Source organism: Ctenopharyngodon idella, chromosome 9 (assembly GCF_019924925.1).
Source record: "Ctenopharyngodon idella isolate HZGC_01 chromosome 9, HZGC01, whole genome shotgun sequence".
NCBI classification, from domain to species: Eukaryota; Metazoa; Chordata; class Actinopteri; order Cypriniformes; family Xenocyprididae; genus Ctenopharyngodon; species Ctenopharyngodon idella.
Window position 1 is genome coordinate 510,061 of NC_067228.1, and position 14,684 is coordinate 524,744.

Below are 14,684 nucleotides of genomic sequence, written 5' to 3' on the forward strand. Positions count from 1 at the left end.
AACTGTCAGTGTCACCATATATCATGCCTTTTTCCCTATCACATATTTACATTATAAATTAGGTTTCATTGGAAAGCTTAAACACAAAATTCAGCCTGTGAAAAACGTTTTAAAATTTGACATTGCATTATCATGAAAATGGTACTTAAAATCATTTTAGCGGCTCAATTTATATACTTTAAATTTGTAACACGACTTGGTTAGACACTTTAAGGTTTAAAGGGTTAGACTAACATTTTTAAAGTGTTTGTGAACTACAACCATTAAAGTTCAGATGTGTGATAAAAATTAAGCTGAAAACAAATGTAAAAGAAAAAAAGAAAAAAAAATTGCAAAAGCACATAAAATTACTAAAATGGAAATAAAAATTAAGCTAAAAAGAAATGTGAAAAAAAAAAAAAAAGACAAAAGCACAACAAAATTACCAAAACTGAAAAATATACAAATAAAAGCTAATCTAAAATAGTAATAAATACTATAAAAGTACATAAATAATACTAAAATTTTAGTACACTTTTGGCTCTATTCCAATATATTGTCATGTGACATTACATCATCATAATATCAGTGAATTTTAATTAGACAAGGAAGCAATGCAAACACTTTGCCTTTATATATGATGCATTATAAAGTATTATGAATGCATTAATTATGCACCTTATAATGCATTGTTTGATCTCATGAATAACAGTTATAATACATTATGATTCTTATCTATTAATCATTACACCTTTAGAAAGTATAATGTATTAAAACACGACAAACAACCAATTTCAGATGTAATCTGCAGATATTATAATGCATTTTAGCTTTATTTATGAAGAGATTTCATGCATTATAATGTACATTATAGACTTTAAGTGTCAGCAAATGGCCAATGAAAGAGTGTAAATCTTCGCTGGCCCGGTGTGTGTGTGTGTGTGTGTTTTACCATGTGCTCCCTCCGATCAGAACCTCCCAGTAGTGCCGCCCGCTGTCGATGTACACATTCCCTGTGACGCCGTAGTTCCCCGTGCCGCCGAAGCGGTCCTGAGCGTGGCTCTTCATGGACGAGGCTTCGTCCCGCTCCACCGTCAGATTGTCATGCGAGACCTTTAACTTCCTGTGGGCCGACTTGGGGTCAAGCTTAAACGGCTGACCTGCGATTCAACAACAATGCCGTTACTGCATCTGTGGCCAGTGACAGTGACTTCTGGAACATTCAGGACATCCTGAAGTATTTAACTATGAGCTCAAAGACACTAAACTTAAAGAAAACACTTCAGTGGATCTCATAATAGAGGTGTGAACTCACTGTTTGTCTTGAGTTTTCCCGGCGGACTGCTGCGGCTCCCGGCCTGATTCATGGCCTTCACGATGAAGATGTACCTGGTTCCGCTCTGCAGGCCGTGAACGGTGTAGTGGTTCTGCTTTATGTTGGGCACGATCATCCAGCTGTCCATCGAGTTACACAGACCTGAAACAGCAAAGACACTTTAAACATTTGGACCATATATTGAAATAAACAAAAGTTCATATGCAGCTATTAAAATCAGTTTTGCATGTGCTATTTTAGAAAATTAAAATAATTTCAGACTTCGTTTTAGTATTGCTGCAACTACATATATGTATGGTTAGAAACAAAACATAATTTTAATGAGTAACTCAGTCCCAGCAGGATTTCACAAGACTTTTTTCAGACTTTTGCAGCCCAAAATGAATGAATATAATGTGGTTTTTCTCAAAAATTGCAGTGATATTTGTGGCATTTCTTGTGTTGTTTTGCAGTGAAAACACACCAATAATCATTATGTATTTTTGTAATTAGCATTAGTGACCATAAGAATACAATTAATTGTAAGTGTGCATAATCACTGAAATACATTGTGTTCAAGTCAATAGTGACCACAGCATAGAAATATTCATAATTCTGCTTTAATGAAAATACAGAATTGTGTTTGATGATGATGATGACAGGCAAATATTCGCCCAATCAGATATATACATTTTTGTATTCCACAAACAAAATTTATATATGTTATTTAATATTAAATAATTATATAATTTAATACAATTGAATATTATTTTTTAATATATATTCTTTGTGTAATAAAAAAAAAAAAAAAAAAAATATATATATATATATATATATATATATATATATATATATATAAAATAATAATTATATAATGTAATATAATTTAATACAATTTAATATTTTTTTAATATATATTCTTTTTTGTGTAATAAAATTATATATATATATATATATATATATATATTACACACATACATATACACACTTTTTTAATATTATTTTTTAATATATCATATAATTAATATTATATATATAAATAATTTAATATAAATATAATATAATATTAAATAATTATATAATGTAATATAATTTAATATTAGTTTTTATTATATATAATTTAATACAATTTAATATGATTTTTTAATATATATTCTGTGTAATAAAAAATTATATATATATATATATTAAATAATAATTATATAATGTAATATAATTTAATACAATTTAATATTTTTTAAATATATATTCTTTTTTGTGTAATAAAATATATATATATATATATATATATATATATATATATATATACACACATACATATACACACTTTTTAATATTATTTTTTAATATATCATATAATTAATATTATATATATATATATATATATATATAATTTAATATAAATATAATATAATATTAAATAATTATATAATGTAATATAATTTAATATTAGTTTTTATAATATATATATATATATATATATATATATATATATATATATAATTTAATACAATTTAATATTATTTTTTAATATATATTCTTTGTGTAATAAATAATATATTAATATTATATATTAATAATAAAATATTTATATTAACGGCTTATATTATTATATATATTACATACGCACACACATATTATATATATTATAGCACAAAAAATATATATATTATACATTAAAATATATTTTAAATTAGATTAAATATTTTATACATTACATTTATACTTGTGTATATTAATTATATTTAATCTATTTTAATATATGTATATATATATATATATATATATATATATATATATATAAATTTTGTGGCAACATTTTGGAATTGCAACCTGATACAAATCATGCATCGATTGCAAGATCACAAAATCTGGGCGGCACTGACGTTTACATTTATATATACTACAAATAAAATTCAGATCAATTCACACACATGATATTTGTGAATAAAATCACTTTATTTCAGACAGACGAGGGAAGTGTCTGGAGTAGCTGCTCAGCGTGATAAAAGCAGAGAGACAGCTCTGACGATCATAATGGCAGCCATCTAAATTTACGAGATGCATCACGTGTTTCGCGTGCTTTGGTTCTGTGTTTTACATCCGTCCTCAGATCTGCCTGACACCAGCGGTTGCTCTTTAAGTACGCCGTGACCTTATTCACTCAGTAAGCTTTTCTGTCTGCGGCGGACTCGTCTCTTCAGGCTATTCTCGACTCATATTGTACATTATAATCTGCTCTACTTTCTGTCTAATCCACACATCTACACAGATACAAAACTCAAAGACACATTTCTGGCTGAATTCTGTTTGCTTTTGTGTCATAATACCATCACATCCCCTGCAGTGCTTTATGAAGTGCTGGATTTATAATAAAATCACAGCGCGAGATGATTCGATTTCTGTTTTTTCAGATAATGGCATTAGAGACGGATACGGTCGACCTGTATATTACAGACGGCTCATATGGGCCGAGTTTGAGTTTCTGTTGACTTCTCGCTCGGTTTACTTACTGACGACATTAGCCTGGCCGGTGGAGATGGTATACTGGAGTTCATATGAAACCACACTGAATTCATCCTCTGATGTCCAGTGGACTGTGATGGTGTCGTGAGATGCCGTGCAAAGCTCCTCGCGGATGGTGGGAGCGTTCGGAGCTGTGACAAAACAACACATTTCAGAAAGATTTTTATGTGTCTTATGTCACACATCTCACATATGCAGTGTGTCAGTATTCATGTCACCGCCTGTATTAACAGGTTGCATTATTCACACTGCACGCAAAAGGCTAGAAGCATACGCTTGACATTATTTACTGTACATACAGTAACATGCAATGTTAAACAAACATTAAGCTGGAGTCACAACTCAGATAGCTAAAGTAGTTTCACTTAATAAGCAAGAAATTATCTTCAAACTGTTTCTGCACGACACCATTAAACTTGAATATGTATAATAGAACAATAGAAATAGATATATTATTACACTTTTATATATTAGCTGCATGATTTTACAAACCAAGCATTGAACCAACCTGTGAGATAATCCAGACCTTCCAGCATCTTCTTCTCTCTGGAAAAGTCCAGTGCGAATGCGTCAAACGCGTCATTCAGGTTGATCTCTGGAATCAGGACCTGTGAGGACGCTGTTGCCATTGAGACTCTGTAATTATATAACATGAAATAGGTTAAGACTAACTAATAGAGGCCACAGTTTGATGTATAATCTTATTTATTTGCTTCCGCTGTAACTTTTGCACTAGTTATGAAGCCAAGTGTGGATATCTGCAGGTTGGAGTAATGGCCATGCTGAAAGGTAGGGGGCATATCAAAAGGTAGGGGGCGAGTCGAAAGGTAGGGGGCATATCAAAAGGTAGGGGACGAGTGGAAAGGTAGGGGGCATGTCGAAAGTTAGGGGGTAAGTCGAAAGGTAGGGGGCATATCAAAAGGTAAGGGGCGAGTCGAAAGGCAGGGGGCATGTCGAAAGGTAGGGAGCGAGTCGAAAGGTAGGGGGCGAGTCGAAAGGTAGGGGATGTATCAAAAGGTAGGGGGTGTGCTGAATAGTAGGGGGCATGTCGAAAGGTAGGGAGCGAGTCGAAAGGTAGGGGGCGAGTCGAAAGGTAGGGGATGTATCAAAAGGTAGGGGGTGTGCTGAATAGTAGGGGGCATGTCGAAAGGTAGGGTGCGAGTCGAAAGTTAGGGGGCATATCAAAAGGTCCCCTACCTTTTGATATGCCCCCTAACTTTCGACTGAAAAAGTAGGGGGCATGTTGAAAGGTAGGGAGCGAGTCGAAAGGTAGGGGGCATGTCGAAAGGTAGGGGGCGAGCGGAAAGGTAGGGGGCATATCAAAATGTAGGGAGCGAGTTGAAAGGTAGGGGACATATCAAAAGGTAGGGGGCGAGTCGAAAGGTAGGGGATGAGTGGAAAGGTAGGGGGCATGTCGAAAGTTAGGGGGTAAGTCGAAAGGTAGGGGGCATATCAAAAGGTAAGGGGCGAGTCGAAAGGCAGGGGGCATGTCGAAAGGTAGGGAGCGAGTCGAAAGGTAGGGGGCGAGTCGAAAGGTAGGGGATGTATCAAAAGGTAGGGGGTGTGCTGAATAGTAGGGGGCATGTCGAAAGGTAGGGAGCGAGTCGAAAGGTAGGGGGCGAGTCGAAAGGTAGGGGATGTATCAAAAGGTAGGGGGTGTGCTGAATAGTAGGGGGCATGTCGAAAGGTAGGGTGCGAGTCGAAAGTTAGGGGGCATATCAAAAGGTCCCCTACCTTTTGATATGCCCCCTAACTTTCGACTGAAAAAGTAGGGGGCATGTTGAAAGGTAGGGAGCGAGTCGAAAGGTAGGGGGCATGTCGAAAGGTAGGGGGCGAGCGGAAAGGTAGGGGGCATATCAAAATGTAGGGAGCGAGTTGAAAGGCAGGGGGCATATCAAAAGGTCCCCTACTTTTTGATATGCCCCCTAACTTTCGACTGAAAAAGTAGGGGGCATGTTGAAAGGTAGGGAGCGAGTCGAAAGGTAGGGGGCATGTCGAAAGGTAGGGGGCGAGCGGAAAGGTAGGGGGCATATCAAAATGTAGGGAGCGAGTTGAAAGGTAGGGGGCGAGTTGAAAGGTAGGGGACATATCAAAAGGTAGGGGGCGAGTCGAAAGGTAGGGGATGAGTGGAAAGGTAGGGGGCATGTCGAAAGTTAGGGGGTAAGTCGAAAGGTAGGGGGCATATCAAAAGGTAAGGGGCGAGTCGAAAGGCAGGGGGCATGTCGAAAGGTAGGGAGCGAGTCGAAAGGTAGGGGGCGAGTCGAAAGGTAGGGGATGTATCAAAAGGTAGGGGGTGTGCTGAATAGTAGGGGGCATGTCGAAAGGTAGGGTGCGAGTCGAAAGTTAGGGGGCATATCAAAAGGTCCCCTACCTTTTGATATGCCCCCTAACTTTCGACTGAAAAAGTAGGGGGCATGTTGAAAGGTAGGGGGCATGTCGAAAGGTAGGGTGCGAGTCGAAAGTTAGGGGGCATATCAAAAGGTCCCCTACCTTTTGATATGCCTCCTAACTTTCAACTGAAAAAGTAGAGGGCAAGTCAAAAGGTAAGGGGTGTGCCGAAAGGTAGGGGGCGTATCAAAAGGGAGAGGCGTGTCAAAAGGTAGGGGGCGAGTCGAAAGGTAGGGGGAGTGTCCAAAGGTAGTGAACGTGACCAAAGTTCGGTCATGTCGAAAGGTAGTGGGCATGCTAAACGGTAGGGGCGTGCCCAAAAGTAGTGGGCGTGCCCAAATGTACTGGGCGTGCCCAAATGTACTGGGCGTGCCCAAATGTAGTATGCCTACCAAAAGATAGTGGGCGTTTCGAAAGGTAGGGGTTGCGCTCAAATGTAGTGGGCGTGCCTGAAAGGTAGGGGGCGTGTCGAAAGGTAGAGAGTGTCCTGAAAGTTAGTGGCCGTGCCGAAAGGTTGGGGGCTTGCACAAAGTTAGTGGGTATGCTGAAAGGTCTTTACAATTGTTGTTGAAAGCTGGCTGTTAGGGAGTGGGAAAGAGTTAGAGGTTAGTTTCTGTTGTAGCAGTAGGTGTGTTCATCTTGAAGCAGCGCTGCAGAACGATCGTTGGCCACTAACTGCTCTCTAATCGCTCTTGCAGTACTTTGATGTCATACACAGATCGTTCTGCGCAGCGCCGCTTCAAGTCGAACACCTACTGTGTACCTTTCGACATGCCCATTACCCCGACCTGCAGCTATCCCGGTCTCGCTGCAGCCAGAGTGGCATTATGTCATGTTTCCTCACCTCTCTGAGATGCTCTTTGCAGTCTGTAGGAATCGAGCGTGATCGGTCTCTTTCAGAGCCTGATCCGCTTGAGCGATGAGGGAGGACGATCTCTCCACAAACTGTTTGCAGTTAGCTATCTGTTGAGCTAGCTTTCTCAGCCGAACCACCTACACACAGACAAACATGTTATGAGACGGAAAACAGGCCATTAGCATTCAGATACACAGACGTTGCTAAACCAACATTAAAAGATGGCTTTCATTTTCTTGTGAAAAAGGCAAATGATCATCCATTTTGGCATCAAATATTATGTGTAAACATAAATATACACGTCAAAACTAAATCCATAACATCACATGGTCTGAATAAATAACCCTCTCACTTTGGCGATAAACAAGTGGCCTTTGACACCGACACGCAGTAAGGAAGGAAACAGAGTTTCCTCTGAGAGAAAATCTAAAAGCCTTTTGTTCCTTCCCATTTACAGAACAACGAAATTTAGAGTGGCAGCTCTTAAAGAGCAAGAGACACCACACAACCTTTGAAAGTTCAGGGTCAGTAAGATTTTTACTTTCATTCTGCAAGAACACTTTACAGAAAAGACATTTTTAATGTTACAAAAGATTCTATTTCACATAAAGTTTCTTTTGAAGTTTCTATTCATCAAAGAATCCTGAAAAATAAAATGTATGACAGTTTCAACAAAAATCTGAACTGTTTTCAACATTGATAATAATCATAAATGTTTCTTGAGCAGCAAATCATCATATTAGAATGATTTCTGAAGGATCATGTGACACTGAAGACTGGAGTAATGATGCTGAAAATTCAGCTTTGATCACAGGAATAAATTACACTTTACTATATATTCACATAGAAAACAGCTGATTTACATTGGAATAATATTTCACTATTTTACTGTATTTTTGATCAAATAAATGCAGCCTTGATGAGCAGAAGAGACTCTTTCAGAAACACTGACAAACCCAAACTTTTGAACAGTAGTGTAAACTTATATAAAAAGTAAATAATTAAGAATTACAAGTATACAGAAAGAGGTACACTATAAAATATATGCAATATTAATGTACATATAATACAATCATTTAAAGTAATTACAATAATCTGTTTCAGAGGCAGAGCAAGTTTTACTAAAATATTATGAAGGCAAACAGACCAGGAACATACATTAAGAAAGTAAATATTTTGAATTGAAGTAAATATTTTTCAAAAAAAAAAATATTTTGAATTTCATGTTGATTTTAACAGTGATCACTGAACTATTCCTTAAAGAATATTAGTGAAGTTATGAGTAACTATAACATTTTAATGCAAATAAAAGGTGCGATCATAGTTGAAAAGTTTGGGGTCGGTAAGATTTTTTAATGAAAGAGTCTCTTCTGCTCTCCAAAGCTGCATTTATGTGATCAAAAATACAGTAAAACAGTGAAATATTATTCCAATGTAAATCAGCTGTTTTTTATGTGAATATATACTAAAGTGTAATTTATTCCTGTGATCAAAGCTGAATTTTCAGCATCATTACTCCAGTCTTCAGTGTCACATGATCCTTCAGAAATCATTCTGATATGATGATTTGAAACATTTATGATAATTATCAGTGTTGAAAATAGAATCTTTTGTAACATTATAAATGTCTTGTGATCATGCGTCCTTGCATTAATTTCTTTACAAATGAGATGATTATGTCGATGATCGTACTTTTCCCTCTTTTATTTTGGTCCCGATGATTTGTCTCCTCTGCTGTACGATGTTGATCAGCGTGTCACACTCTTCTGTCAGTTTGCTCTCCTGATGAGCCGCGTTGTGCTGAAATCAAAACAAGCAAATCAGCAGAAATGTCAAAAATATTAATGTTACGTGCACAAGACGACAATAACAGTGACATCAACGTTTCATAAACAGCTCATCCAATCAGAGAATCAGAGTCAGAACTCTGAATTACTGTCATAAAAACATGTTTTCAAGCTTACAAGTGATAAATAACAATAAAAACTTTGGTAAATAAGTAAAACAACATGGGGAAAGTGCCTGACTTCCTCTTATTATCTGTTTTACTTTCTCATATTTTTAAAGTAAATCACTAAAATCAAGTCAATATATAAGAAGCTTAAACAGTCATGCACACAAGTATGAATCCAGCTGTCCGGCTTTACCTCCACATGTTGGCACGTCTGGATCAACTTCCCCATGAGGTTTTCCAGCTCGCTGTTCCTCTTGATCAAATTGCTGAGGTTGGAATCCAACATTTGCTGAGGAAAAAAACAACAGCAAAGCAGCAACATCAGATAAGAGGTGCTTTAAACGCCCTTTCACATCAGTGCAGCACAATTTAACTCATTGAGGGAAAAAGTGATCATCTACCAAACATCCTACATCCATAATTCAGTGTGGCGGTTTCTGCTCCTTCGTTTGAAGCAGGGTCTCGCGCACCGATGCACCAATCTGTCGCTCAGCACGTCAAACGGCGTCTGGCTGAAGCCCGCGGGCCCCAGCGCTCAGACTCTTCATGGGGGAGGGAACAGAGCGTCTGTCACGGATTTGGAATTAAAAAAAAAAAAAAAAAAAGTAGATCGAGTCCATTTTGATGAGCTATAACCCCGAAGCAGCTTGTGTTTCGCCTTAACGTCCGAGACCACTAATGCAAACGCTTTTATTGTGCATTCTTCTATAATTTGATATAAACAGCATAATTTGACTGACAAATAAACTTGAAATAAACCAGAGAATCTGATTTTAAAATGTAAGCCAAAGCTGTTATTAGATTTTAACCTATTTATAATTGGAATGTACTAAATTGCAACTTCATTACACTCTAAAAAAAATAACTGTAAAAAAAAAAAAAACTGAAAAACAATGCATTCTGGGTAATATTATTTGTCATTTTCAAGAAAATAGCCTACTTTCTCGAAAATGACAAATATTACCAGAATGCATTTTTTTTTTTTTACAGTATATTACTTTGGTATATTACAATGCATTCTGGGTAATATTTCGTTTTCGAGAAAGTAGCCTATAGGCCTCTTTACTTAAAATGACAAATATTACCCAGAATGCACTGTTTTTATGGTATATTACTCTTTCAATGGAAAACGGTATTTGACGGTGTAAATTTGTTTAGTTTTTTACAGTTATTTTTTTAGAATGTATTGCAAATGTGTGAATATTTAAACACGCCATCAACAGAAATGACATTAACATATATTTTAGTTTACTATAAATGCTTGTCAGTACATTCAGTGGCAGATTTTAACCATATTAAACCTCACTAACGCTCCATTTAATTGATCAAAAATACAGTAAAAATAGTGAAATATTATTACAGTGTAAATCAGCTGTTTTCTATGTGAATATATAGTAAAGTGAATTTTCAGCATCATTACTCCAGTCTTCAGTGTCACATGATCCTTCAGAAATCATTCTGATTTATTTGAAATAGAATCTTTTGTAACATTATAAACGTAACATTTAAACAAAGTAAAGATACTTTATCACTTTGTTAAAGTGTCACTTTTGTAAATCTGATGATCATTTTCTCCAGCATGATTTGAAGTAAATCTGAAGCATGTCACTAATTTGCTTAATTGTTTAGCGACCTAGAAACAGTGCAGAATATTACAAATATCTTAATTTTGAAGAAGCATTTAATATGAATATCATCTGATTCATAGGTCTGAACAGTAAATAAAACAGCAGAAGCATGTAAAATATGAGATTTGAGATGTTCATTTGTAAAGATAGGAAACGAGGTCGGTGAGTTCAAACGATGACAAGAGACCAAAGAGAGCATGTGTAATGTGCACAACGCTAAAAATAGATGGAAACCACATTCTCTGCTGGAGATCTGATTTACTGTATGACATTTAATTCTGTTTATCTTTGGGATTTTAACCCAAATGTGAAAAACAAACCCACTTCATTTTGGTAAAGTGAAAAGATTATGATGAACAATCATGAATATTGCAGCGAGGAAGCACTTCTTCAACTAGTAAAGTGGAGCAATAATGCAAAAATGAAACCAAGTATTCAATTATAGATTTGACATAATCATGTCCTGCACGCTTGGAAATATGCATGCAGAATTAATCATGCAATGCAAGATTTTGCACTTTACAAAATGACAAGTTGATTCTAATACAGAAGCAATAAATTCTGCATTATTATGTTGGCTACAATACTTTTATTGCAACTTTATCAAAATAATCTCTAAATAATTGCATCCTCAACCCTGATTCTGTCACCTCTGCATCAATTTCTACATGATTAAACCTGTTCAGCAGCATTTGTAGATGTGCAAAACACTGTAAATGATCCTCACTGATGATAATAATATACTTGTAGAAGACATGATGGCATTGTGTAGCATGATTTACCCTCAGGAGACGGTAGCATTGCCATTTCTCCTGTACACAACGTCTCATCTTCAGAGCAGTGAACAATAAAACGCCGTTATAATGGGAAGATGGAGGAACAAGTAGGAAAATCCCACATGACTTTGAATGGAGCGGCTCACGTCACTTACAGCAAGTTTTTTAGGCCACAGAATTTTCAAAGTGCCTCTGCCTGCACGAAAATAGAGGCTTTTATCTGAACAACTGAATCATTTATGCAATACATGTTGAGGTGTGAAGAGCCAGAGAAAGGTGGAGAAACCTTTCCTATTGTTAGCAGGCATTAGAGAGATGGGATCCATTAAGCATGTGTAACACTGACATTTCGGAGCAAAACGAAAGCTGCTTAGTTATATGATGAGAAATCTCTGAGATCTTAAAGAGGTCCTATTCTGCTTTTATTACATCTTCATCTTTCTTTAGTGTGTAATGTTGCTGTCTGAGCATGAAAACGCTCTGCAAACTCCCTGAAACGCCTCCACTGTAGTCTTGAGTTTTCTTCCGGGAACAAACACTGTCACAATATTCCTCATTTAAATAATTTACGTGCAGAATAAAGGGGCGGGGCCTGGTTGAGTTAGTACACAAAAACAACCCAGCAGTTGGGTTAAATGTTTGATCAACCTGCTGGGTAGTTTTAATGAACTCAACTATTTTTAAAAATTACTGTATGTCTGGCTTAAAATAGGTTGGAAATTAAAAATCAGACACATAATTACTAGAATCAACAATAATAATCAAAAGATGAACATTTATTAATAAGCTATTTAGTAAATGTTTATTGTTTAATTATTATTCATTAAACTTATTAATAAATGTTAATTTCCAACATATTTTGGGTTCATTTTAAGCAAGAAATACAGTAATTTTTAAACAATAGTTGAGTTAAATAAAACTACCCAGCAGGTTGGGCAAACATTTAACCAAACCACTGTGTTAAAACAACCCAACTGCTGTTAAAACAACCCAACCGCTGTTAAAACCCAACCGCTGGGTTAAAACAACCCAACCGCTGGGTTAAAACAACCCAGTCGCTTTTAAAACAACCCAACCGCTGGGTTAAAACAACCCAACCGCTGGGTTAAAACAACCCAGTCGCGGTTAAAACAACCCAGTCGCTTTTAAAACAACCCAACCGCTGGGTTAAAACAACCCAACCGCTGGGTTAAAACAACCCAGTCGCTGTTAAAACAACCCAACCGCTGGGTTAAAACAACCCAACCGCTGGGTTAAAACAACCCAGTCGCTGTTAAAACAACCCAACCGCTGGGTTAAAACAACCCAACCGCTGTGTTAAAACAACCCAACCGCTGTGTTAAAACAACCCAACCGCTGGGTTAAAACAACCCAGTCGCTTTTAAAACAACCCAACCGCTGGGTTAAAACAACCCAACCGCTGTGTTAAAACAACCCAACCGCTGTGTTAAAACAACCCAACCGCTGTGTTAAAACAACCCAACCGCTGGGTTAAAACAACCCAGTCGCTTTTAAAACAACCCAACCGCTGTTAAAACAACCCAACCGCTGGGTTAAAACAACCCAACCGCTGTGTTAAAACAACCCAACCGCTGTGTTAAAACAACCCAACCGCTGGGTTAAAACAACCCAGTCGCTTTTAAAACAACCCAACCGCTGTTAAAACAACCCAACCGCTGGGTTAAAACAACCCAACCGCTGTTAAAACAACCCAACCGCTGGGTTAAAACAACCCAGTCGCTGTTAAAACAACCCAACCGCTGGGTTAAAACAACCCAACCGCTGGGTTAAAACAACCCAGTCGCTTTTAAAACAACCCAACCGCTGGGTTAAAACAACCCAACCGCTGGGTTAAAACAACCCAACCGCTGGGTTAAAACAACCCAGTCGCTGTTAAAACAACCCAACCGCTGTTAAAACAACCCAACCGCTGGGTTAAAACAACCCAGTCGCTGTTAAAACAACCCAGTCGCTGTTAAAACAACCCAACCGCTGTGTTAAAACAACCCAGTCGCTGTTAAAACCCAACCGCTGGGTTAAAACAACCCAGTCGCTGTTAAAACAACCCAATCGCCCAAACACCAATCACAACACACTGCTCCAGCCGACCAATCAGAGCACATTGTGCTTTTCAGAAGGAGGGGCTTCATAGAGACAGGAACTAAACAGAGCGTTACTGACAGACTGGGAAGAGAGGAGCTGAACAATGGAGGATATGAGGAAAATAATCAACATTCAAGCAGGAAAACCTGTTCTAGTAGAGCACAAAAACAACATCAAGTCTCGGCTGATTTTTCTGCAGTTTCAAAAGAAACTTTCTGTGGTTTCAAAGGACATATGCATCTGACAAAGCCCAGTGAAATATGATAGCTGGAAATTATTACTGTAGTGTCTGTGATCCAGAAAGTCTGAGCTTCAGAATCATTCCCAACGATCGGATTTTTCTCAGGAAGGAATGGGGCGCTTCGAGACAAAGGTGTAGAAACAAACACACTTTCCAACAAGAGGAAACCGCCTGACTTCCCTTATTCATCCGTTTCCAATTACTTTCCACTTATTGTCCACCGGTGAGAAGGTCACAGAACGTTTGCACAATGTGTTTGGTTTGTGTTGCTGCTCCATTCAATAAAATTAACATCTATATTATTGTTAGATTAGATTCGATAAACTTTATTTATCCACCAAGAGGGAAATTCACATGTTAAAGCAGCATTTGATATAAACTATATTCAGCAACACATTCAAAGAAGAGAAAACAGCATTTATGGTGTATTTTTCTGGAGTCAGACGTGTTTGCGTGTCTTCAGTAAAGGGTCTGAATGATTTATAACACCACTTTAGGCTTTCTAAAATGTTCTAGCAGTAAATATAACCTCTGTCTATTATTTATTAGAATACACAACACTTATAAGGGGTTCAGTGTATAGTTGGGTCCATTCAGAGCACAAATACAGCTTACTAAGAGACACACTACTGGTCAAAAGGGTCACTGAGATTTCTTAATGTTTCTGAAAGAGTCTCTTCTGCTCTCCAAAGCTGTGTTTATCTGATCAAAAATACAGTAAAGATTGTGAAATATTATTCCAATGTAAATCAGCTGTTTTCTATGTGAATATATAGTAAAGTGTAATTTATTCCTGTGATTAAAGCTGAATTTTCAGCATCATTACTCCAGTCTTCAGTGTCACATGATCCTTCAGAAATCATTCTGATATGCTGATTTGCTGCTCAAGAAACATTTATGATTATTATCAGTGTTGAA

General features: G+C 36.9%; 1 protein-coding gene across 4 annotated transcripts in view; it reads right to left on the reverse strand.

The window, feature by feature from the left end:
- The window catches only part of mid1 (midline 1), a 38,825-nt gene that overhangs the window by 4,182 nt on the left and 19,959 nt on the right, over positions 1-14,684 (reverse strand). For 3 of the 4 annotated variants that reach the window (XM_051906334.1, XM_051906333.1, XM_051906332.1), the window contains exons 3-9: positions 9,212-9,307; positions 8,757-8,864; positions 7,053-7,201; positions 4,329-4,456; positions 3,808-3,951; positions 1,295-1,456; positions 932-1,139 (exon numbers count right to left, since the gene is read on the reverse strand). In XM_051906334.1, coding sequence (XP_051762294.1) covers positions 932-1,139; positions 1,295-1,456; positions 3,808-3,951; positions 4,329-4,456; positions 7,053-7,201; positions 8,757-8,864; positions 9,212-9,307 — 995 coding nt within the window. Of the gene's footprint in view, positions 1-927; positions 1,140-1,294; positions 1,457-3,807; positions 3,952-4,328; positions 4,457-7,052; positions 7,202-8,756; positions 8,865-9,211; positions 9,308-14,684 lie in introns of those variants that run through there. The other variant, XM_051906335.1, reaches the window with a different exon arrangement.